This window comes from Heloderma suspectum, chromosome 2, assembly GCF_057233095.1.
Source record: "Heloderma suspectum isolate Gila_16-S chromosome 2, 16-S_ref, whole genome shotgun sequence".
NCBI classification, from domain to species: Eukaryota; Metazoa; Chordata; class Lepidosauria; order Squamata; family Helodermatidae; genus Heloderma; species Heloderma suspectum.
The window spans coordinates 283633019-283657583 of NC_139459.1; the positions used below are offsets into that span (position 1 = coordinate 283633019).

Below are 24565 nucleotides of genomic sequence, written 5' to 3' on the forward strand. Positions count from 1 at the left end.
GGGCAAGCGGGGGGGGGATGCAGGGAACTACTCCCTCCCCCCACTCAAGAGTGATGGCCCCACAAGGTCTGGGGAAAAACAAACACACACAAACAAAAACAGCCCGCCCTAAGAGTGGCTGGCACCCTCCTGTGGCTCGCTGGAGCCGTCGCTCCTCCTCCACGCCGCTGCTGCTGCGAGAATGAATCCTGGCCGGCCGGCCCTCGTGCTCGCCCTCCCTCGCGCGCTAATAAGTGGCCGGCAGCACACGGACAGAGTCAGCCCTCGCTCTCCTCGCCCCCATCCTGAGGCGCATGCGCTCTTCGCTCCGCTCTCCATAGCCAGAAGAGCCAGAATGAATGAGGAAAGGGGGTGGGGAGGCCTAAATATCGGCCAGCTCAGCCCCCACCCCACCTGGACGTCAGGAGCGAGGGCGAATGGCCCTCGATCTTGTCCCGCCCTTCCCCCCCCACCCGCAACATCCCCCCCATGGCCAGGCAACTCGGACGTAGGGTGAGGGGACTTTTAGATAAGGAATACTGAGGCTGAGAGATAAGCAGCCAGCAGAAGGACATGGCAGAGGTGTTTTTTCCTTGCAATTATCCTTGCTTTTGTCAAATTATTGGGAGTCAGAAACCCTTGGAGATCTACTGCAAATCACCTAGAGATATACCACTAGATCCCCAGCTACCTTTTGCTCACCTCTGGCTTATGACAGCTGTGCAGTGTATCTTGCTGTACATTACTGAGGCTGGTTTGGATTTGCAGCCAAAACATTCACCATACCAAATACCACTCAGGTTACATCCAAGGCCAGCCTTGTTATATTGCCCCCACAGGCCTCCTTCCAGTGAAAATCCAGGCAGAAACCTTGTGCTCCATGGACTTGCATGTAGACACATCACGCTTTTAAATAATTTTAAATGTTTTAAAGAAAATTTTCACATGAAATAAAGCCTGGACAATGTAGTAGGCACACACCCAGGAGGGAACTAGTTTCTCTCTTAATTGTAAGGGGGCAGATAACATCTCAAGTGTGTGCAAAAATAAAGATTTTATTGGCCCAACATGTTTTGAAATACATTTCAAACAGTGGTCTGGTTTTTCAGTGCCCCTGTAGAACAAATATATTTTTTAGTGCATTAGGCCAATAAAAATCTTTATTTCTGTGCACCCTTGAGATTTCATCTCCTTTTTTTCTCTTGTTACTGTTGCCTTTCCTTCTCTGGTTTCTCATTCACCTGTGCCAGATGGAGATTGTCTACCAGTGCTACTACAACAGTCTATTATCCCAAAACTAAGCCAGAACATAGATTGAAGCAGATCACAAAATAATATTCATCCAAGAAAGCTTGGATGTGAATCATAACCATGCAGCAAAGCAACTTTCCTAGAAAGGCACAGTTTCCTTTCTGACCTGTTGTTGGCTGGGTTATCATGACATATTTCTTGAAAAAGAAGTCTGATCAGAGATGTTACCTTTGTAGGGCATGTTCTCTGCTGCTATCAAATTAAATAGTGTGGACTAGTGAGGTGGCTGGAACTCTAGCCCTGAATGCAGGGAGTGCAGGAATGCCTGCAGAATGCAAGACAGTAGCTAGGTTGGGGGCATGTAGGGCTACTGTCCATACTGCAAGCAAGCTGTGAAGCTGTCAACCACTAGCTTTTACTTTTGTCTATGACATCCTTTTCTGTCTCCCTGGGCTGTTCTGCAAAGTTTCCCAGATCTGACCTTTTCCCACTAATCTCCTGGTTGCTGAGAGGGGGAGTAAAGGGAGGAGTATAGTTGTGGCAGCAGTTTGGGGGACTTTGAAGGAGAACGCCTCTTGGAAATTGGTGTCAGGTCTGCTGAGTGTCAGTTTCATCACAAGCAGGAAGACATTGTTGCCTAAAGTAAATACACTTTATGGGAGGAAGGAGGGGTGAAGTAATGTAAAATTGTGGATGTACCTTGAAGCTCATGAAAGGAAAGGAACAAAGGAGAAATGCAACACAGAGAGAGGGGAGCCTGAAAGCAGGGGAGAAAATCATAGGATCAAGATTCCATTTGTTCTAAAATAGCATTTCAATTTGTTACAGAGGTGACATTATAATAATGATAATAGTGGTGATAATGATAATAATACCTGCTGTCTTATGGATTTTCTGTAAGGTTTATTATGGTAGATGAATCTCTTTGACCACTTGAAATTTTAAGTATCTTGATGGGTGATGCTGTTCTTTTTTTATAATACTTTTTATTCTACTTTTATTTTTATAAATGAAATAAGGAACACCAACAACATAATCATCTTCTACAGTTTCCAACATTACAGTATTCTTAAGAGGACCCATCAATAATAAAATAGAGAAAGAAGAGAGAGAGAAGGAAAAGGAAAAAATATAAAAAGGAGAGAGAAGGACAAAGGGGAAAGAAACAGGAAAAAGACAAAGAAAACCGAGCAAAATACAAACAAAAGATTATGTAACAAACTTAAATTTAAACTACATTACCCATAAACTTCAAATATCACTCTACTTAGAAATTATACCTATAATATTACCAATCTTACAAATCAATACAGCATAAGTAATCAATTTCAATATTGTATCTTCAGGCTTATAACAAGGAAGCAAGCTTACAATTCATTTCCATTGGCCATATAATGCCTTTTGGCTACTATATAATAATAGAGCTTAAAAACAACCAGCCAAAAATATCACTAATCCTAGAATTATAATATTGAAAATATTAATAATAATGCTGATGGAAAGAAAGAGATTATAAAGGATAAAAAAGAAAAAATATACAACAATCACTAATGTATTTTATGCTATCTATATTTTAGATAGTATCCTTTCTAAATATATAAATGACCGTGCACATTTCTATACACCCTCACACAAGAGATTTAAGTACAGTATATCACATCCATCTAAAAAAAAGAACAATAATGAAAGTAAAAAGACGGATTTATATAAACAGTTATCTCTGGTCTAGCCTGGATCTTACAGACTAAACATAGCCAATTGACAAAACATGTTTATAAATTCCAGTTCATGAGACTGGAACAGAAGTCTTGTGTGTTTTTCCGATTAGCCACACCTCCGCCATTTCGTGATTTAGAAACTGTCAGGAGCGCCCTAGCTGCCTCTTACAGTCCCCTCCAATAGCCAACTCAGGACACAGATGACAAGGATTCTTTCCAAGGCTTTATTCCTTTATTACTTAATGACTCTTACAGATACTAATCACTAGCGACTAAGCAAGGAACGGCACTGGGGGAGATAGCAGAGTAGCCTAAGCTCCAGGTAAGGCAGTTGGTCCCCGTTTGAAGGAGAAGTGCGGGAAGGCTCTGAACTTATGGGCTATGGAGAGATCCTCCCTCTTACCCTTGGGTCCTTGGGACGCGACCGTTGTTTTAGTGTCAAACGAGCAGAGCGCCTCCTTTTGGTGCCCTCCATCTGTTACCACTCCCTGCGTCTGCACCGAGCGTCCAGCAAGCCCCCCTCCACCGCACTCTCACTGCCAGGGTCACTATCTCTCTCAGGAATGCTGGCAGGAGGAATCTCTGCCAGCTGCTGTGCTTGTGAGAAATGAGCGAGCTCCTCTCCCACGGATTGTTGTTCTTCCTCAGAATTAGAACTGGTCTGGGGCTCTATGGGCTCAGTTTCTACCCTGACAGAAACTTCTTCATCTGACCTTCAGAAAAAGTGCAAAATGTAGCAGGATATTTTAAATGATATTGTAAGTTCATTTGTCTTGCCAGTTTCTCGCCTTGGTAAATTGCTTTCTCTTATCAGCAGCTTCTTTGGTGTAATCCGGAAATAACATAACTGTATCTTGTTTTGATCCAAAAAAAAGATTTCCCCCCTTTCTTGCCAAATGCAGGATATGATTTTTTGTGGAGATTCTTGCAAATTGAACTGTAATCATATAATCAGTCCCTTTAGCATTTGGTACACAAAATGTACAATGTCAAGTAAATAATCAAATAACAAAGAAAGTATCTCATGCAGGAACTTATCTACAAAAGTAGACAAATTTACATCAGATACCAATAATACACCCATTTGCTCTACAGGTGAAAGCCCCAAGTTGGGAGAGTCTAGGAGCCAAATTGTTGTAAAAAGCTTGTGATGCAATCTCCCGATCTTGCAGCTCGTTAACCTTTGCCTCCATCTTTTGCCAAGAAGTATTAATTAAGTCCACGGCCCCTTGCAGGGCAGTGATGGAGTTTTGAATTGTATCCACTGTCTTAGCCTGTTCAGCAAATTGCGAAGACAAAGTTTTTATCAAAGCAAGCAACTCCCCTGTATTTCCATCGCTTCTCAAAGCTTTTGCCAAGGGAGGTGTGGGGGGGGGGCGGTGGTCCTGCTCCTTTTCTCCTCCTTGATGTTGCCATCCTTCTCTTTAAATAGATCTTACAGGTCTTCAAATATTGTTGGTATTCCTTAGTCCATAAACACTAAAAACTACAGCTCGTCAGCCCTGTGTTCTCCTAATTAGATAGGAGTTTCAAAACAACTTTGACCGGTGTTTAAGCTCTGGCAGACTAACCTTGGAATCCAGCCCTTCTGCTGCTTCGCAAAAGGAACTACTCTTCCAAGATTTCATCCAGATGCTGCTGTTGCTTCCCCTTTTAATTCCAGGGGAAGATAAAAAGGGTTTTCAACCTATTAAAAGCTGTTTGAGATGGCATCCTGCGGAGCCTCTGCAGAACACTGCCAGGGCGACATGGCTCCAGACCAGAAGTCCCCTCATGGGTGATGCTGTTCTTAAAGCTTTTCTAGTTACATGTAATATCAAAATTAATTAATGTTTTGCTGTCTATTTTAATAAGTTGTTATTTCCTTTCATGATTTTACATTAGTTAAATTCAGTGAATATTGTATTTGTTTAAAGAGTAATTGCCAGTAGAAATGGGGGGGGGGATGTAGATGCTTCTGTGGGGAGGGAGCAGCTGCATGGCGTCTCAAGACCTCACTCTCTTCTTCCTTCCTGCATTCTAAGCTATCAACCCTTCCCCCACAGGATAATCTTTCCTGTTCTCCTACCCTTCCTCCCCCACCCCCCAGCATTCTTCAGAGCTGCTCTTTCACATCAGATGCTCAGACCAAAACGTGCATGCACACATCAGGAACTGGGGTGGGGATGCTCTTCCAATAGAATTGATGTGACTTATTTAGAGGAACTGTTCCTCTCCCTCCATTTTTCATCTTTACCAAATAGCCCACACTCCCAACCAAAATGTGTATTTCCCAGGTTTTTATGACATAATCCTTTCCCTTATTTATCATGTACTCGGGAATATATAACTAGAGTAGTTAGTTGCACCTTAAAACACAATAATCACACAATGAGGATAGTTAAGGGTGGACTTCTACCAGCTTTTCCATCCAGTTTTATATGTGCATGAAAAAGTAGTAGTGATAAATGTAGTAGTGATAATTTCGATTAATGATTTTAAACATAAAATACAGATGGTTTTTAATTAAATGAATTAAATAATCTGTGAAAGAAAAGATACATATTAAAGATCATTTTAATGAGAATTAATTACTTTTTAACAGTGTATTTAATGCTGGGGTAAAAGAGTATATGCTGATAGAGCAGCCTTCCCCAACCTGGTTCCCACCATATGTGTTGGACTTCAATTCCCAGAATCCCACATCCAGCATTGCGGAAGGCAGTGACAGAAGTGGGAATTAATCTGCACTGGTGATATACAATATAAAACCAAGGAGTTTTAATTGTTCTGGATAAATCCATGTGGAGTACAAGGGTGTGATCTTGTGCAAATGGTGTTTTAAAAAAACATCTTTGGATAATTACCTTCCCACACATACAGGTTTTGAAATGTATGAATGTATGTTGAAATGATTACTAGGAGTTGAAGACAATAATTTCCTTTTGTTATTCCTCTGGGCACAAAATAAGCTTGGAGTAGATCTTGCAGGGCATCACAATATGATCACAACTCCCTCTTTCGTAAACCATAAAATTAAATGGACACAGTGTAATTTGGTGGTTTTCTCTTTCATTGTGAGTGGCATTCACAAAGTTAATCCATCCACAACAGGCAGAAGATGTAGAAATAGGTGGGACATTTTCAAAGCCAGTGTTGAAAGAGTCATTTAAAAAAAAAAAAAATTCACTCCCTTACACACTTGGGTCTGATTTCTACCTACTTAAGAAGAGATAGGAATTTCCTTGCTCTTTGATCTTCACCAAGAATGAAACCAATCTAATCCTTGGCCAACCAAGGTGAGCTAAGTTTAAAGGGGCAATTGTCATACTCATCCCTACTGTCTTGTCCACATTCATATGGTTACTGATTGAATCAACCTTTGAATTAATTGTAGTGTCTACATTCAATTGGATGCAAATTACTTTATCAGCAAAATGTATCCAAAACATGTCTCAGTGGTCTGTAGGTGACTTTTAGTTGTATCTAGCAAGACTCATTTACCACATGGAAGAGTTTTGCTGAACAACAATCCACTGATAGAGAGAGAGAGAGAGAGAGAGAGAGAGAGCCCTTTAGCATCTATCACTGCCAGCTCCATAGGTCTTCATGGGCTCTATGTGATATTTCTTTAGTCTGCCCTCAGCCACACAGCTGTGGTCTCATTTGGTTTCCATTTTAATTCCACAGTTCAGAGTATGGGGAAGGCAATGACTTAGTTGTAATGCTCCTGTATGAACCAAAGAAAATGAATACATCCTGCAGAAAGTTCCCAGTTATGAGAACCTAAATATATCTATAGAATACAACCTAGAGCCCGCAATTAGAAACTGGCTTTTCAGGAAGAAATACTCAACTATTAAAAGAATACTTGTAATGGGAAAAAATCTGTCGAGACTATTGGTCACAGGGTTTCACTGACATTATATTGTCATAATACATATTGCACTATCTGCAGTGCTGCCTTTTATAAGAAAATAGCAATTCAATAAAAGTGTTGCATGCTTTATTTTAATAGTGACGTTTCTTCATCCTTAATTCTGTCCAATACAGCTATGCTGCAAAATAGCTTTAGCTGTTATACCAGAGACATGAATCCTTGTACTGGATTCCTGTACAAGGATTCTACTATCAGGATTTCCTGATAGTTGAATGGATTTTGGTGGCATTGCTGAATTTTCAAAACAGTCAAATTAAAAATGGTACACGTAATGAAAAACATTTCACAGGCATCTCTAATGGAGAGTCTGACGTTTCTTAAGAAGGAAAAACAAACTTCATTTTTAACTGTATTATTGAATGTATAACTATGAAATATTTGTAAAAAAAAAAAAATCTTTTCCCAAATTAGGTAGATACAATACGCCCACGTCATGGAGAAGCATGCCGTCTGCCAGTACCTCACCACTTCTTTCTCAGTCTAAAGAGTTTCACTTATAATACAATTGGAGAGGATGCTGATGTTTTCTTTTTTCTGTATGATGTTCGAGAAAGCAAGCAGATCAGGTAAGTCAAAAGCAGCCTCTTATTTGCTTTTACAGAATGTATAAAACATTACCAGTCTTTTGTTCAGAAATTTTTTAACATCGATAATTATGTTAACTCTTATCATGGAATTAGGGTTCTAGTGAGGTAGGGCTTAGAGGCACGCCTTGAATTCTGGGTGAGAAAGGGGAAATGTGCTCAGCTTCTTTGCTGAATCTACCCCCTATTTATACCTGCTGCTACTGTTTGCTGAACTATTTATCACCTCAGACCAGTTGGGGTTGTGGACTAACATGAATTTCAGGTACCCTGTTCTGCATTAAATATTTCCTCCCCCATCATCTTTACTCTTATTAAAACTCTCCAGTTTCTTATCTAAGAGTGGTAGAAGCATTGTGAGGTAATTTACTTACTTAACCAACCAGTTCTAAGTATCCATACTTTAAGTATACAGAAGGACATAGATATTCTAACTATTAACGATAATTATTATAGTCACTATAATCATGATGGTAATATGACAAGCTATAGCATTTATTTAACTGTTTGGGATCCATTTTCAAGAGTCTTAGCTCCCACCGGATTTCCAGCACTTTGGATAGCACTGCTTTGTACCATTTAAATTAAGATCCTGCAATAGTGACCCTCCTTGGCAAAGAAAATCTTGTCCTTTTGAAAGCTGTGTCCCTGAAAGGATTGCCAGGCATCCAGCAATAAGCTGTAAGTAGAGTCCATCCCAATTCAAGAAGGGGTTCGTTCCCAAACATAATTCTTATGTAAATTTCTGATGGCCAATCAGATAGTTTTTCCTTTGAAGTTGTGGAGAACTTTAATTAATATGTAATGAGATTACAAAGATAACATCCCAGTTTAGGCTTTGCATTATAGACAGGAGATTGCTTACTGTAAATCCTTTTAACCAGTGCATCCTAATCTCCACAGTTTGTTTCCTTCTGAGCTACAGGAAAGCATTATAGAACAAAAAAGAGACTCTTGATGTATTAGGTAGGAACATTCAAAACATATATGAATCCAAGGGAATTGCTCTGATGGTAATAGGAGGTAAATACGTGACGAGGCATGTTTGTTTAGTTCAGTTATAAATGGAATAATGTAATATATCAGCAAGTACAGGTATAGACGTAAATATTACTCTCACCAACCCCTTTTTAACAAATGTATTTATTTCTTTTGTTGTATTTCTATACTATCCACTCTCTGGGTGATTTACAAAACAAGGCTTAAAACAATAAAATACAATAGCATAATAAAACATAATATAAAAACATTTAAACATTTAAAACAGAATAAAACTAGAGAAAACACCAAAGCAAAAGCCATCAGCACTGCAAGGATCTTAAAGCACACAGACATATATTTTTTTTAAAACTGGAAAAGATAAAAACTTCTGGCACTGAAAAGATCACAACAGAGAAGCCAGGCAAGCCTCTCTGAAGAGAGCATTCTACAACCAGGGTGCTGTCACTGAAAAGGCTCTCTCCTTAGTGGTGACCCGCTTCACCTCATTTCGTGGGTGACCCAGAGAAGGACTTCTGAAGGTGACCATAAGGTATATATGGGAGGAGATGATCCTTCAAGTAACCTGGCCCCAAGCCATTTAGGGCCTTATAGGTTAATACTAACACTTTGAATTGGACCCAGAAACAGCCTGGAAGCCAGTGCAGATAAGAAAGCATTAGTGTAACCTGACCATATTGAATAGTCCCCATTAACAATCTTGGTGACCTATTTTGGACCAGCCAAAGTTTCTGGATTATTTTCAAAGGCAGCCCCGCTTATAACGCATTGCAAAAATCCAAATGAGAGGTTACCAGAGCATGGATAACTAGCTAGGCTATGTCTGTCTAGATAAGGATGTAGTTGGTGTATCACTCTATGCCGATTAAAGATGCTGTGTATCACCAAGGTCCCCTGTGCCTCCAGTGACAATGCTGGATCCTAGTGCATCCCCTAAACTACAAACATGATCCTTTAGGGGGGAATATGCAACCCGTCCAGAACAGGTTGAACATCATTTAGCCAGGTAGATGAAGCACCCCACTAGCAGTACCTCCATCTTACCTGGATTAAGTTTCAGTTTATTGGCCCTCATCCAGTCCATTACTGCACCCAGGTACTGATTCAGAACACCCACTGCCTCACCTGGATTTGATGAAAAGGATAGAATTGGGTGTCATTTGCATATTGGTGACACCTCAGTCCCTCTGTCTGGAAAACCTCTCCCAGCACTTTCAAGTAGATGTTGAACAGCAGGAGGGATGAGATAGAGCCCTGTGGAATCCCACAGCATAAGTGCCAACGTACAGAGCAATAATCCCCCTGAACCACCATTCTGAATCGGCCATCGAAGTCAGAGCAGAACCACTGCAACACAGAACCTCTAGCACCAGCCCAGGCCGCCTGTCCAGAAGGATACCATCATTGATGGTATCAAAGGCAGCTGAGAGGTCCAAGAGAATCAACAGGGTTGCACTCCTCCTGTGCCTCTCTTGCCTGTGGCAACTTGCCTTTGGCTGTTGGTATAAGGCAAGCTACAATCTAAATAATAGTAAAACATGGTTTCTAGGAATAGAGTGGAATCTTCTTTGAAGATTTTAAAATGTTAAGTAAACTTCTGTGCCGAATCCTGACTTGACCTGTGAAGACAATGGGGTTAGGTAACCTATGAGTTCTTTTCTATTCCTTTGTGATAATAAATAGGTATTCTTTCACATTCCTTTACATTACCACATATTTATATAATATTGATTTAATCCATTTTTAGGATATCTGTGGTTGCTAACATGGCTGGTCTATATTGATTCCAGTATTAGATAAATTTTGACCAATTTCTCTGAAAGATTATTAAATTCTACTTCTGATATGATCAAAACACATGGTGTAATTTCAAATTAGAAATTATTCACACACTTTCATCAGATGCAACAGGGTATTCATTCATTTCCACCATGTATAACAAGCAGGTATGTGAAAGTATTGTTCAAAATGACCTACCAATTTAGAAGCTTTTTCAGATTAAGATGAATCTGGATCTCTGAATTAGGTTCCGTAAATGTTAAGAAATTCTGACCAACCTAACAGTTCTGAAAGTAAGTACGATATGTAACTCAATGTGTTTCTTATCTTTTGACTTTCAGTGAAAGGTTTCTGGTAAGGTTAAACAAGAATGGGGGCCCCAAGAATCCAGAGAAGATTGATCGAATGTGTGCACTTTTCACAGTATGTTTCACTTCTCAGTTTGTTATATCATCCACTGAGATATTTTTGCAGACTAAGGCTGGGTTCAGATGTTATACAAAACCATGGTTTGTGCTAACCATAGTTAAGAACTCACACCATAGTTTGAGTTTCCAGACATTCAGCAGGCAAAACATGATTTTAAGCTATTTGTCTGCTTTTGTTTTCCTATGTATGTGCTCAGGACTCAGCGTCATACTTTTAAATATATATATTACATTCCTCATACATATACCAATTATAATTTATAATCAGTCCTCTGTTTCATTGATATTATATAGCATGAAGTCAAATAATCCAAATATTGCGCTAAGAAAAATAAATAATAAATAGGCATTCTATCACATTCCTTGACATTAATACATATGCTTGATTAAAATTGATTTAATTCACTGTTAGGATATCTGTGGTGGCTAACATGTCTGGTCTACATTGATTATGAATTGAGTATTGCATAAATTTGTTCAATCTCTGAAAGATTTCTGTTGAATCACTTCTCCCTTTTCATACATTTTAATAACTAGTAACATAGGCATTTTCTATACCTTCCTCTTCCACATTCCAATAACTAGGTACAGTAAGTTATCTCCATTCCTTCACCAGTCAGCTTCATAAATTAATATGTATACTCCCATCTTCACATATACTCTCAAGGTGGAACAACTCTTATTTCCATGGTGCAGCAGCTTTGTGAGGAAGAGCAAAGGCTGTGGTTTGTCATTGGTCTATGAAATGACACTCCAGTTTGGAAACAAGCTTTAAACTGTGTTTTCAGATGCTGGTTCCCATTAAACCATGCATTGTGGGCAGGATCAGGTTCAGACATTGGCTGCATTGGCACGTAATGCTAAGCCATGGTTAGTTTAGCTGAACTGTGGTTTGTTTGTACATCTGAACCTGCCCCCAACCATGGTTTCATGTTACAACTGAATCCAGCGTAATTGTTAAGATAAAAACATGTTCTGTTTTGAGAACCATAATTATATGCTAGTTTTGAATGAAATGCTAGCATGATTTTTTTAAAGATTATTTGTAGTGTGTATTGTAATAAAGGAGCAATAGTAAATTTAAAATTAACTTTAAAAGTAGATGTGGAAACAGTCCTTTTTCTGCTACATTTGTATTTCGTTTAGCATTCGCTTTGCCCATTGTTTCTCACTAAGTATGCAATTAGAATGGTCTTTTGGTTTCCTTCATGTGTTTGTAGACAAACATGGTTTGATAATGTCAGTATAGTGAAGGGAGTAATTAGTCTATATTTACTGCAGCCGGTACTGAGAAGAGTTGGATAAATGTGTTCTGATTTAGGTCTCCAATAAATGGGAGAGGGTTGCATTTGGATATTTTTATGAATTTTTCTCTCTCTGATATTTCTTGATATTATATTTCTCCTATATAAAGAAGTTGTCATTACTGGTTTTCTGAGCTTTGGAGCCTCCTGATTACATACTCTAAGGCTTGAAATGTATTAGCATGTTTCCATGATGCTAACTGTTTTCCTCTGAAAGTTTGGGGAGAGGTATGGAAGAGAATTTAGTTTCAAAGTGACGTATGTACTGTAACACACTTTAGGGTAGTTTTGGTGTAGTTTTGTTACAAGTTCTGATGGAGAAAATTTAAATGATCTGGTTGTTGGTATTAGAATATCAAGACATTTGGTAGCTCTGCTGCTACTCGTATTATTAACTTGTAGCAAGAGCCACGGTAAAGGAGGACAAGGGGAGCAAGTGAAATGCTAGATTGCTTTGGCAGAAGTTGTAGAGATGTATGATGCCTGGAAATGTTAAATCCATGGGGAAAAAATGTTCCAGTGTTTTATGCAAAACATGGAAATTTGTGAGGAAAGTAAAATTATTATTTACTGTCATGCTTTCTATGTGGGACTGCCTTTAAAGATAGTCTGTAAACTTCAGCTGGTCCAAAATGTGGCAGCTGGGGTTTTTACTGATGCATGGCAAGTTGATCATTTAACTCTGATCCTATACCATCTCAGTTGGTTACCTGTTTGTTTCTGGGCTCAGTTCAAAATACTGGCATTAATCTTTAAAGACTTTAACGCCTAGGACCTGAATACCTAAGGAACCACGTTTTCCCATATGAGCCTACTTGTGCCTTAAGATGGGCTTTGGAGACTCCGCACCATGTCTGATAGAGATACAGCAGACAGGCATCAGGGTCAGGGCCTTTTCTATGATGAAACCAAAACTGAGGAGACAAGTCAGGCTCCTCCTGTCCCAGCATTCAGGCAGGCACTTAACACATTTTTTAGGGAGGCGTTTGATCATTTGCGTCCATTACCCTCTGGTGAACCTGACAAGCTCCAGCTGTCTCTTTCTTGGTTGCTGCTATGAGTTTTGTAATTTGTATTATTATGTTTTAATTGTGAATTTAGTGACTTTGTTGTTTTATGATATTTTAGTTATACTGTTAGCTGCTTTGAAAATAATTTTCTATAGAAAAGAAGGGTACAGATTCATTAAATAAATATGTTCATTACTTTCTTATCAAACGTAAACTTGCTACTTTAAGAACATGGAAAGTATCATGTATAATTTAGCATGTAAGATTGTACATCTGACATGTAAAATATATATAAATATCTATACATTATTGTATTTAGAGTAATTACAGGTATACTTTTACTCTTCATTCTGAAAGAGACAACATTGCACAAGATGTTTGTTTTCAGGTTTCTGAAAATGTCCAGTTTTTCACTGGAAAAATGGGGGTGGGGGGATCATCACAGAAAAAGAAATCATGTTTGCTTCCATTTTTTCTGTTGGTAGCTTTTATTTGAAAGTAGTATATATCCTAATATAAATATTGTTGACAATGATTTTTTACTTCTATATTTTATGAATCTGTTAGGATCTCAGCAGCAAGGATATGAAGAAAGATCTCTATATAGTTGCCCATGTAATCCGGATAGGTACAGTATGTTTTATTTAATGTATTTTAAGATCTTTATTTAGAATCAACATAAAGAATAGCTCTAGTCACATGTTACTCATGTGTAGCCCTGCTCCCTGACATAGGATCTCTAGTGTCCAATATCCACAAGTTGAGCATGATTATTTGTATAGGAATCTCAATGCACAAGTAGCTGGTCACATGTACGGGCTCCAAATGATCGGGACAGTGCAGCAATCAGGTATCTCGGTCACTCAGAGCTGCCACATGTGAGCAGCTGCTTGTACATTGAGACTGCTATGCAAACAACCACGCTCAATACACAGATATCTGACAACGGCGATGCAACGTTGCAGGTATGGCTAATAGTGCATCCCCACTCCTTCTTCAATGCTGTAAGGCCCTATACAAGAGTAAAACATGAATAGGGCTAATGTTTTGATTACTATGTTGTGTATGCTGTGATCCTGTGAATGCACATTAGGAAGCTTTGCTTAAAAGAAAAAGAGCTCACATTGTTTCTTTACTAATTATAATGGCTAAACAGTCATTTGAGCTAAAGGTGCTATCAAAACCTTTTGGGTGGAATGAGGCTTGGGTATTATAGCAGGTATGAGAAATATTTACATTTGTGATGAAGTTGTGAATTAAAAACGGATCTGCTGGAGCGGATGGCAATATATATGGCTATATATAATCTGTAGGCCTGGGATGGACACCTGGCAACCCATGGGTCACATCTGACCCTGACCATTCTTAACCCCGACTATCCCACCATGAAGCCAATTGGGAGCAGAAGGCATGGTGACACTTGTACCTGGCATGAGCCCCTCTCATTTTCTTGGCTGCCTACATGCAAGAGAGTTGTATGCTGCTTTCCACTGAGCTAATACTTCTTTCTTCAGGAAATCAGAGGTTGCTCCAGAGACCTCTGCATCATTATATAGGGAAGAGTCAAAGCTCAGTGCTACAGTATTTGCTTTACATTCATAAGGTTCCAGGTTCAGTCTCCAGCATCTCCAGTTAAAATATCTCAGGAAGCAAGACTGGGAAAGATCACTACTTGAGACCTTGTAAAGGTACTCTCAGTCAGTATAAACAGTACGAGGCACGTTTATCTTACAAGTGTCCTCCCCCCTGACAATATATTAATGTGGGGCTGGTGTGTGTATGTGTGTGTGCTGATGCTCCCTGGTCACGCTGCTGGAGAGAAGTAAATCCTGGCTTGAGGGGATGAATTCAGTTTCTAGCCTGAGAGAGTCCACCCCTGCCTGCCACGCTCAAGAAGTTGGCTATTCCCACAGTTGACAATGTAGTTCTAGCTCTATATAGACCAAGCAATAGAAAACGATAAACTTTAGTTTATTTTTGAACTAAGAGTACTAGCTACACTCTACTTGGTAGTCTGTATGAGGCAGAAAAATTACACCGATTCCTGTACTGGAAAAAAAAAACACTATGATTTTAATGTATAAATGTTTGTGGTGTTGGTTTTTGATGAAATGGTCCTGTCATTATGGGAAAGGAGAAGTAGTAGGGAGGGAAACATCCAACTTTGGTTAGGATTCAGCCTCCCCTGGTGGTTCACACTTGCAGTCTTATGGAGGTCCTGGCTAACTTCCTGCACCTGGAATTCCAGATATTAGTGGCAGCAGCAGTAGCAAGAAATACTTTTAGATTTAAATGCTATATAGCCTAATTCTTCAGTGAAAGCATTGGGAAACACATTTTCCGAAGGACTTACGCTTCCAGGTTTGAAAACTACATGCAAGGGTTAATCTATTTTCTTGTGGAAAAGCTGCAGGTATATAAGGGCTATAAGTCTTCCCCACAGCAAATATTCACTGATCTGGGACTTCAATCCTATTTATTCAACACAGCGAGTCATAGAATTAAGAATACTAATTGCAATCATTTCTGTATTCTCCAGGGGCTATTGGTAAAAATGAATTTATGGAGACAGCAACTTCTGATTTGAAGGAAATATTATTTTAATGGATAAAAGAATTGCATTTTATTAGTTTAGTTTTTTAATAATATGTAGATTTTTTAAAGGATCAAAGTATAACCCCTATAAAATAGTCACAGGAAAATATTTCACAATTCCTCACCAAGGTGTTGGGGCTTTTTAAAGAAACAGTTTCCTTCATACACTTATATTCTTGTATGTTAAAGGATTAAAAGTATAAATGCCCCTTAACTTGCAAAACATAAACTGTCTGGAGCCATGATATTAAAAATTGCTGTTTATGTAGTATTTCTGTAGCACAGATGCAAATCAGTGTTTTGTGACAGTTAAGTTTATGCAGCTTTTGATATAAATCATTTTAACCACATGCACCAGAACAGCAAGATCTGATTATATGATCCTTTGTCAGTATTATGACAAATATATGATATAAAAGTGATAACATTTATTCACATATTATATGAAAAACAGATCTGTTAGAATTGAGAATGGAAACTGAATTGTAATGCCAGTAATTCTTTTTTTTAGGACGTATGTTGCTAAATGACTCAAGAAAGGGTCCATCTCATCTGCATTACCGGCGTCCATATGGCTGTGCAGTATTGAGTATCATGGATGTACTTCCATCGATTTCTGAATTAAAAGAAGAAAAGGATTTTGTTCTCAAAGTTTACACGTAAGTTATTTGTTGTGAGAATAAGTGAACATTTCAAGCTATTTGTGCTAGATCAGGTATCTGCTATCTAAAATATCTGTGCCATGGTCTGTGACCTAGGATGAGCTTTTTAGAAACATTATTCAAACAGTTAAAGTGTCTTCCTATCTCTGACAGGTTATACCAACTGCTTTTATGCTCAAGTAAGTACATGAATCTCATGCAGGAGTGTGTATATGCATCCTTTATACTAACTCTCCTACCTTCTAATTTGTTTGCTTTGCTTGGAGATGCTAATGCACAGTTCTTTAAATAACTATTGTGACTTGACACTTTTCCCATAGGAAAGGAAAGTGCAGAGTAGAAAACAGCTGTCACTGATTTTTTTCAACAGAGCCCTGTTCTGTAATCAGTTTCAGTGCTGTGCTTTCCTGATGACTGTATGTGAGCCAAGCTATTTTTAAGCTTACTCTTTGTAAGTCATCTCCGGTTAGGATTTATAGGCTTCCTTTTTATTACTGATGGCACTGTCAGTGACTGCCAAGCTTAGATTTTAAAATTTGAATAAAATACTGTTCCCAAAGCTAGGGTGGGTTCCCTGATAGAGAAGGCTGCAGTACATGGCAAAGGAAAGCAGCAGTGGGTGTAGAGAAAGCTGAATGTCCCTGCAAGCACTCTGTTTCCAGCTGAGTGGTGTAACTGTGGGTGAAGCAGCAGGTGGGAACCACCACCTTCATCTGTGCTCCTCTGGCTGTTCTGTACTGTATTTAGCTATAGAAGAGTGGTTGTACACAAGGTTAGACAATGTCTTACTAGTCTGAGATTTCCCTATAGTGCATATTCATGGGTAAGAATAAGCCATGAATAGGCTTCCACTAAATGACTAGTATATAGATTACAAATTACTGAGGTAAAACTAGATGAGATGCCGTTCATGCAATTAGCAATTGTGTGAATGGCTTTTTAAAAATAAAATAGCAGTTGTGGAGGCCCTGATTCAGATTGGGACTCTGGTGTGAGTGGTAAGGGAACTTTAACCTTTTGTCCCCTGCTATGGTCCTGATATGAATCAGGGTTCTGCACCTGGTATTTGCATTGGAAGAAAAGCTTCCATTGACACAAATTGGAGCTTTTCTTTCAATATACGTAGCAGGTGTGAGGCCCCCACAGCCAGGGGAGGGGGAATGGGCATCGTATTCCCCTCTGCCAAGGTCCTGAACTAGATTATTACATGTTATTTACCATTTTAGGAGCCATTCATACTATTGGTAATAGTGTGAATGGCATCTTATCTAGTTTGGCTTTGGGAGAACAATCAGGAGAAGAAATTGATAAAAGTCATTTGCATATAAGCAGGAAGAAAAGGAAAAGGAAGAGAAAAGCATATTTATCCATAGTACAAAATAATGAAAGGTATATGGATGGGGCTCAGTGTAGTTCACACTGTCATGAATTATGTGTCTTCTGCATTGAGCTTTAACATGTTAATTTGTATTAAATTCAGATTTTGTTTTAGATCAGGTTATTTTTAAGAAGAAATTTTATAGAAAGTATTTTTTATTAAAAATGTAAACAAAAATCCATTAAAAGAAACCCTCACTTTTACCCATCCTGCTTTCCCATCTGCTTTTTTCCTGCGATGTGTTCTTCCAACAGCTGGAACAGTCTACACTTCAACCTGGGAGTTATTCCCTGATTAGAGCTCTACTTCCAAGTTTTGTTTTTTTACGAAAATCAGTACCTCATTAGAAGGCATTAACTTTTTCCAGAGATTGCAAGAAATGTTGTTTGCAGCTTGAAACAGCACGTTGAAGCACATATAAATAGATCTGTGTGGATAGGCAAGGTGCCCCAATCATTCCACTGATGACCTAGCACACCTACCTGAAAATATAACTTTTTATGAGGAAAAGTCTTTGTTTGCAGCTTCATACAACGCATTGAAGTGCTTACTTGCAACATAATTCCTGCATTGCTTGCAAAGAGAGGTACAGGAAGCTACTGCGACAAGAGATATTCATTTTCTGCTTGTACTTGAAAGAGACTTGTGATGGAATTGATAGTGTGTACATACATACCCTTATTTGTTAAATGCATGCTTCACATGAGTTCTGTAACAGATCAAATTCTGTGTTGATTCCTGCCTCCTGTACCTCTTTCTCCTAGAAGACCAATGATAAATATTGCTTGAATTTATTGTAGTAAGAGGATTTTGTGTCTGTATAATGCATCTTTCAGAATGATAAGAATCAAGAGTTTGTTGCACCTCCAAGAGGGCAATCTAAAGGTACTGTGTTCACTGTACAGTTTAGAAGTTTGGCATTGCTTTATAGATTTCTTAAATCATAGTTTGAACTGGATATGGTTATGACAACGCTTGTTTTATTTTTCTGTTTTGTACAATCTTTATGGTAGCATCTGTTTACTGCCTTATGGCTCAGAAGTTCAAACATGGAACTCTGTTGTTAACAAATATTTTTGCAGGCAAAGTAGAAAATAACGTATGGTGGCATGAGCCTATCTAAAATAGGGATAGGAAACTTGGTACCCTTCAGATGTTTTTGACTACATGAGTCTCAGCCAACACGGCCAATGGTCAGGTGTTATAAAAGTTGTAGTCCAAAACATCTGAAGGGCACCAGGTTGCCTATCTCTGTAGCCTCTGCAAAATTATTATCACTGTATTTCCTAATATGAACAAATGCAATATAAGAAAATACTTTTAGTACTGCTACTGAAATTCTTAAATAACAGATTCTGAGGTGGATATAAACATTGCTCTGAAATTTCTGGCAGCTAACCAAAATATACAATAATTTTCTCAAGCACACTGCACACATTCAGCTTGTATGTTTCAGAAAGTTTCAAAATTCTTTAATAATACATCAAATCTCATTCTATATTTTCACAATATATATAGTCTTGTAAACCTTTTTCAATTAAATTATCTTGTCCAATCTCTTCTAACTCTGCAGCATCACCTTTTATACTAAGAACTGTTCAAAGTTTTATTTTTGCCCAACATTTTTACAAATCGTGAGTCTTATGCTGCTGTGCCATCTACATTAAAATGCTTACGTATTTCAGGTGTGCATGCACACCATCATCTATGGGCTACATGCAAGCATCACAGGGAAATATGTAGCATATGTTATGTATTTCTTAATGGTCCTAAATCTTCTAATGGAAATAATTTTTCTGGTTCTGAGAAATAGAATTGGAGGCAGAATTCTCATGAGGGTTTAAGACCAATCCTATTATTTCATATGCCTGACAGTAACTTTCAGAAAATACTAGGTACTTCAGTTCTTATGTAAACTCTTTACCTTTCTAATCTCCTCCGCCTATAAACCTATACAATCAGTGTAGAAATGTTTTGGACTTTTTTTGATCACTGTCTGTTGGGCTGGCAGTTTGTTTATTTTGATATATAGCTCATCCTATTGGTGGTTATTGTGTAATGCAGTTGTTCAGCAATGTCACAGTTCTTTGTACTCAGAAAAAAAGTAGGCTTCTAACCAGACAATGGAAGGTAAAGAAAGGTAGCTACATACCAGATAGTTGATCGGCTTTAAAAATACTGAAGGCAGTTGCCATAATCCTCTTTAGCTCAGCAGCTGCTTTGTTTTGAAAATTAAGGTAGCTTTATAAAAGTAGCTAGCACCTCAGCTAGATGACCAAGTGAGCTTCAGGGTCTAGCAGTTCATCTCCCTTATCATTATTCATAGGCCAGACTTCACTCTGGATGCCTTAAGAAATTGTACCAGAATTCTATTTGGAGCAACACACAGCTAAATCAACTGGTTAATTCTCCCACTCCCTAGTGATTCAGGTAGGCAAACCATAGCTATGTGGAATATAAAGTGTTTGTTTAGCTAGGCAACATGAGAAAGTACAATGGATTTCAGGAGGAGAAAAGGTTAAGGAAACATGAGGAGACATAATACCACCAAAATCTTAAAATTCCTTGATTTTGATTAATGGCTTATCCACACCCACAGAAAAAATAGCAAACGCTTGTGTTTCTTCCCCATAAGTCTTAAGAAAATAAGAATAAACTGTAAAAAATATAAGAATAAAGTAATGTACCTATCTTAAAAATCTTTAACGTATGAGTGACCTGAGTCCTAAGAGGCAGATAACATTTAAGGTGGCATTATGCAGTGATCTGAATCAGGTTCCATTTTCAGGTTACACTTTGTAGCTTTGCTAAAAATGTTTTTAAAGGTTGGAACCCCTTTGTTTGTTTGGCAAAACCATTCCAAGTTGAAGAAAGATACTGTACTCATGTGAGCAGAATGTCCATAGCACCACTGGAGAATGATTCTGCTCCCTCAACCCCCAAATTTAGAAAAAAATACTGTACATGCCGTTCTTTCCATATGCATGCTAACAAGGAAAACAGCTATGAATTCCAGAGAAAAGACCATTGGTGGAATATGTTTTGCTCCATCCCAGACCTTGACGATAAAAGGGTGTGGGACAATGGATAGTCTGATTCTTCCCTTGATTGCAGACCTTCCCTCCTTCCATAAAACTCAAAGCAGTGAATATTGTTCATGTGCCTGTATGTATTGGGTATAGAGAAGATATTGCAAACAAAAAAACCAAGTCTGTGAATTGTCATGGAGTTCTATATTGTCATGGAGTCTACTTAAGACTTTTTAGGTAAATTGTACTTTACATAAGGTACTGTAATTTTTCAATGACTATAAATACAATTAGGCCATGAAAGACTACTATTGGCAAGAGATAAAGCAATCAGGTTCAAGGCTCCATCTATCTGTATGTGTTATTTTTTTAATTGGGTTGATAATTTATCCACCTTCTTTTTATGTAATTTAAGTATTTAATTCTAGGTCTCCTTGTTGGTTTGAAGGAGTGAATAGCTTCTGTGCACCTTTAAATTTTGCAAAACTATTTTGCAGAGAAATGTCAGGCTATGTCAGCAGAAACTGAAAGTAAATTTATATTAAAATAAAATTGATCATTAATTTGCAAAGATTGGTACAGTTGGTAGCATGGTGCTACCATTGTGTAATGGACCAGGTTTGATGTTTGTGTTTGAAGGGGAGGCAGAGGAGATTGTTTAGAGTATGCATTGTTAAGGTAAGTGAGAGTAGGGAGTTGCGGGGAGCATAGGATTACAGTTGGGGCAGTAGTGGGAATTTTGTCCGTTGGAAGAAAGAGAGGGAAGAATGTGGAAGGCAGAGTGAATTAGGTATTTTGGAGTAGATATAGGAGTTACTAGCTCTAAACACATTAATCTCAGTTTACAGTTTACTGTGAATTTATTTTCATTGTTCTTCAAACAAACTCTGTTTTAACCCTGAGTAATTGTCAGTGAAACCCAAATTTAAAAGGTATTTGGATAGGTGTTTCAACACCTATACCAATACCTACACCTATTGTTAAACATTAACATTGTTAATGTTTCTTCCCCCTTCATGGATCACTGCCTTGTTGTGGTGAAGGGGCTTGCGTAACTCAGTGAAGCCATAAGCTATGCCGTGCAGGGTCACCCAAGACGGACAGGTCATGGCAGAGAGTTCTGACAAAATGTGGTCCCCTGGAGAAGGAAATGGCAACCCACTCCAGTATCCTTGCCAAGAAAACCCCATGGAACGTATCACAAGGCTAAAAGATATGACGCCGGAAGATGAGCCCCTCAGGTCGGAAGGTGTCCAATATACTACTGGGGAAGAGCAGAGGGTATTTCCAAGTAGCGCCAGAAAGAGTGAAGCGGCTGGGCCAAAGCCGAAAGGACACTCAGCTGTGGATGTGTCTGGTGGGGAAAAGAAAATCCGATGCTGTAAAGAACAATATTGTTTAGGAACCTGGAATGTCAGATCAATGAATCAAGGTAAGCTGGAGGTGGTCAAACATGAGATGGCAAGATTGAACATCGACATCTTGGGAATCAGCGAACTAAAATGGACAGGCATGGGCGAATTTAATTCAGGTGACCATCATATCTACTACTGTGGGCAAGAATCCCTTCGAAGAAATGGAGTAGCACTCATAGTCAACAAAAGGGTGGGAAAAGCAGTACTGGGGTACAATCTTAAAAACGATAGAATATCTCAGTACGAATCCAAGGCAAACCATTCAACATCTCAGTAATTCAAGTCTATGCCCCAACCACTGATGCCGAAGAAGCTGAGGTTGATCGGTTCTATGAAGACCTACAACACCTTCTAGAACTAACACCAAAAAAAGATGTCCTTTTCATCATAGGGGATTGGAATGCCAAAGTAGGAAGTCAAGAAATCACTGGGATAACAGGCAGGCGTGGCCTTGGTGCACAAAATGAAGCAGGACAAAGGCTAATAGAGTTTTGCCAAGAGAACACGCTGATCATAGCAAACACTCTTTTCCAACACCGCAAGAGGCGACTCTACACATGGACATCACCAGATGGTCAATATCGAAATCAGATTGATGATGTCCTTTGCAGTCAAAGATGGAGAAGCTCTATACAGTCAGTAAAAACAAGACCTGGAGCTGACTGTGGCTCAGATCATGAGCTTCTTGTTGCAAAATTTCAGCTTAAATTGAAGAACGTAGGGAAAACCACTAAACCATTCAGGTATGACCTAAATCATATCCCTTATGAATATACAGTGGAGGTGAGGAATAGATTTCAGGGATTAGACCTGATAGACAGAGTGCCTGAGGAACTATGGACGGAGGTCCATAACATTGTTCAGGAGGCAGCAACTCAATCCATCCCAAAGAAAAAGAAATGCAAGAAAGCCAAGTGGCTGTCTGATGAGGCTTTACAAGTAGCTGAGGAAAGAAGGGAAGCGAAAAGCAAGGGAGAAAGGGGAAGATATATCCAACTGAATGCAGAGTTCCAGAGAATAGCAAGGAGAGACAAGAAGGCCTTCTTAAATGAACAATGCAAAGAAATCGAGGAAAACAACAGAATGGGAAAGACTAGAGATCTCTTCAAGAAAATTGGAGATCTCAAGGGAACGTTTTGTGCAAAGACGGGCATGATAAAGGACAAAGAAGGCAGGAACCTAACAGAAGCAGATGAGATTAAGAAGAGGTGGCAAGAATACACAGAAGAACTATACAGGAAAGATCTGAATGTCCCTGATAGCCATGATAGTGCGGTCACTGAACTTGAGCTGGACATCCTAGAGAGTGAAGTCAAGTGGGCCTTAGGAAGCATTATTAACAACACAGCTAGCGGAGATGACAGTATTCCAGCTGAGCTATTTAAAATCCTAAAAGATGATGCTGTGAAAGTGCTGCATTCAATATGCCAACAAATTTGGAACACTCAACAATGGCCGCAAGACTGGAAAAGGTCAGTTTAAATTCCAGTTCCAAAGAAGGGCAACGCCAAAGAGTGTTCAAACTACCGCACAATTGCGCTCATTTCGCATGCCAGCAAGGTGATGCTCAAAATCCTACAAGCTAGGCTTCAGCAGTATGCGATCCGAGAACTACCGGAAGTACAAGCTGGGTTTCGAAGAGGCAGAGGAACTAGAGATCAAATCGCCAACGTTCGCTGGATCATGGAGAAAGCAAGAGAATTCCAGAAAAATGTCTATTACTGCTTCATTGACTACGCTAAAGCCTTTGATTGTGTGGATCACAACAAACTGTGGCAAATTCTTAAAATGATGGGAGTACCAGACCACCTTACCTGTCTCCTGAGAAACCTGTACGAGGGTCAAGAAGCAACAGTAAGAACCAGACATGGAACAACCGAGTGGTTCAAAATTGGGAAAGGAGTACGACAAGGCTGCATATTGTCACCCTGCTTATTTAACTTATATGCAGAGTACATCATGAGAAACGCCGGGTTGGATGAATCAGAGGTCGGAATTAAGATTGCCGGGAGAATTATCAACAACCTCCGATATGCAGACGATACCACCCTAATGGCAGAAAGCGAAGAGGATCTCAAGAGCCTCTTGTTGAGGGTGAAAGTGGAGAGTGCAAAAGCTGGTTTGAAACTCAACATTAAAAAAACTAAGATCATGGCATCTGGCCCTATCACTTCCTGGCATATAGAAGGGGAAGAAATGGAAGCAGTGACAGATTTTACTTTCTTGGGCTTCAAGATCACCGCAGACGGTGACTGTAGCCATGAAATTAAAAGACGCTTGCTCCTTGGGAGGAAAGCTATGGCAAACCTAGACAGCATAGTAAGAAGCAGAGACATCACCTTGCCGACAAAGGTCCGTCTAATCAAAGCTATGGTTTTCCCAGTAGTAATGTCTGGCTGTGAGAGCTGGACTATAAGGAAGGCTGAGCGCCGAAGAATTGATGCTTTCGAACTGTGGTGCTGGAGAAGACTCTTACGAGTGCCCTGGACTGCAAGGAGGTCAAATCAGTCCATCC

The 24565-nt window shown here is 39.1% G+C and overlaps 1 protein-coding gene across 1 annotated transcript in view; it reads left to right on the top strand.

Annotated features, from left to right (window-relative positions):
* DOCK3 (dedicator of cytokinesis 3) overlaps positions 1-24565 on the top strand; it is a 454424-nt gene that overhangs the window by 163978 nt on the left and 265881 nt on the right. The window contains exons 9-12 of the mRNA XM_084829818.1: positions 7279-7433; positions 10571-10652; positions 13539-13599; positions 16078-16225. Of these exons, the coding sequence (XP_084685944.1) occupies positions 7279-7433; positions 10571-10652; positions 13539-13599; positions 16078-16225 (446 nt within the window). The remainder of the gene's footprint in view (positions 1-7278; positions 7434-10570; positions 10653-13538; positions 13600-16077; positions 16226-24565) is intronic.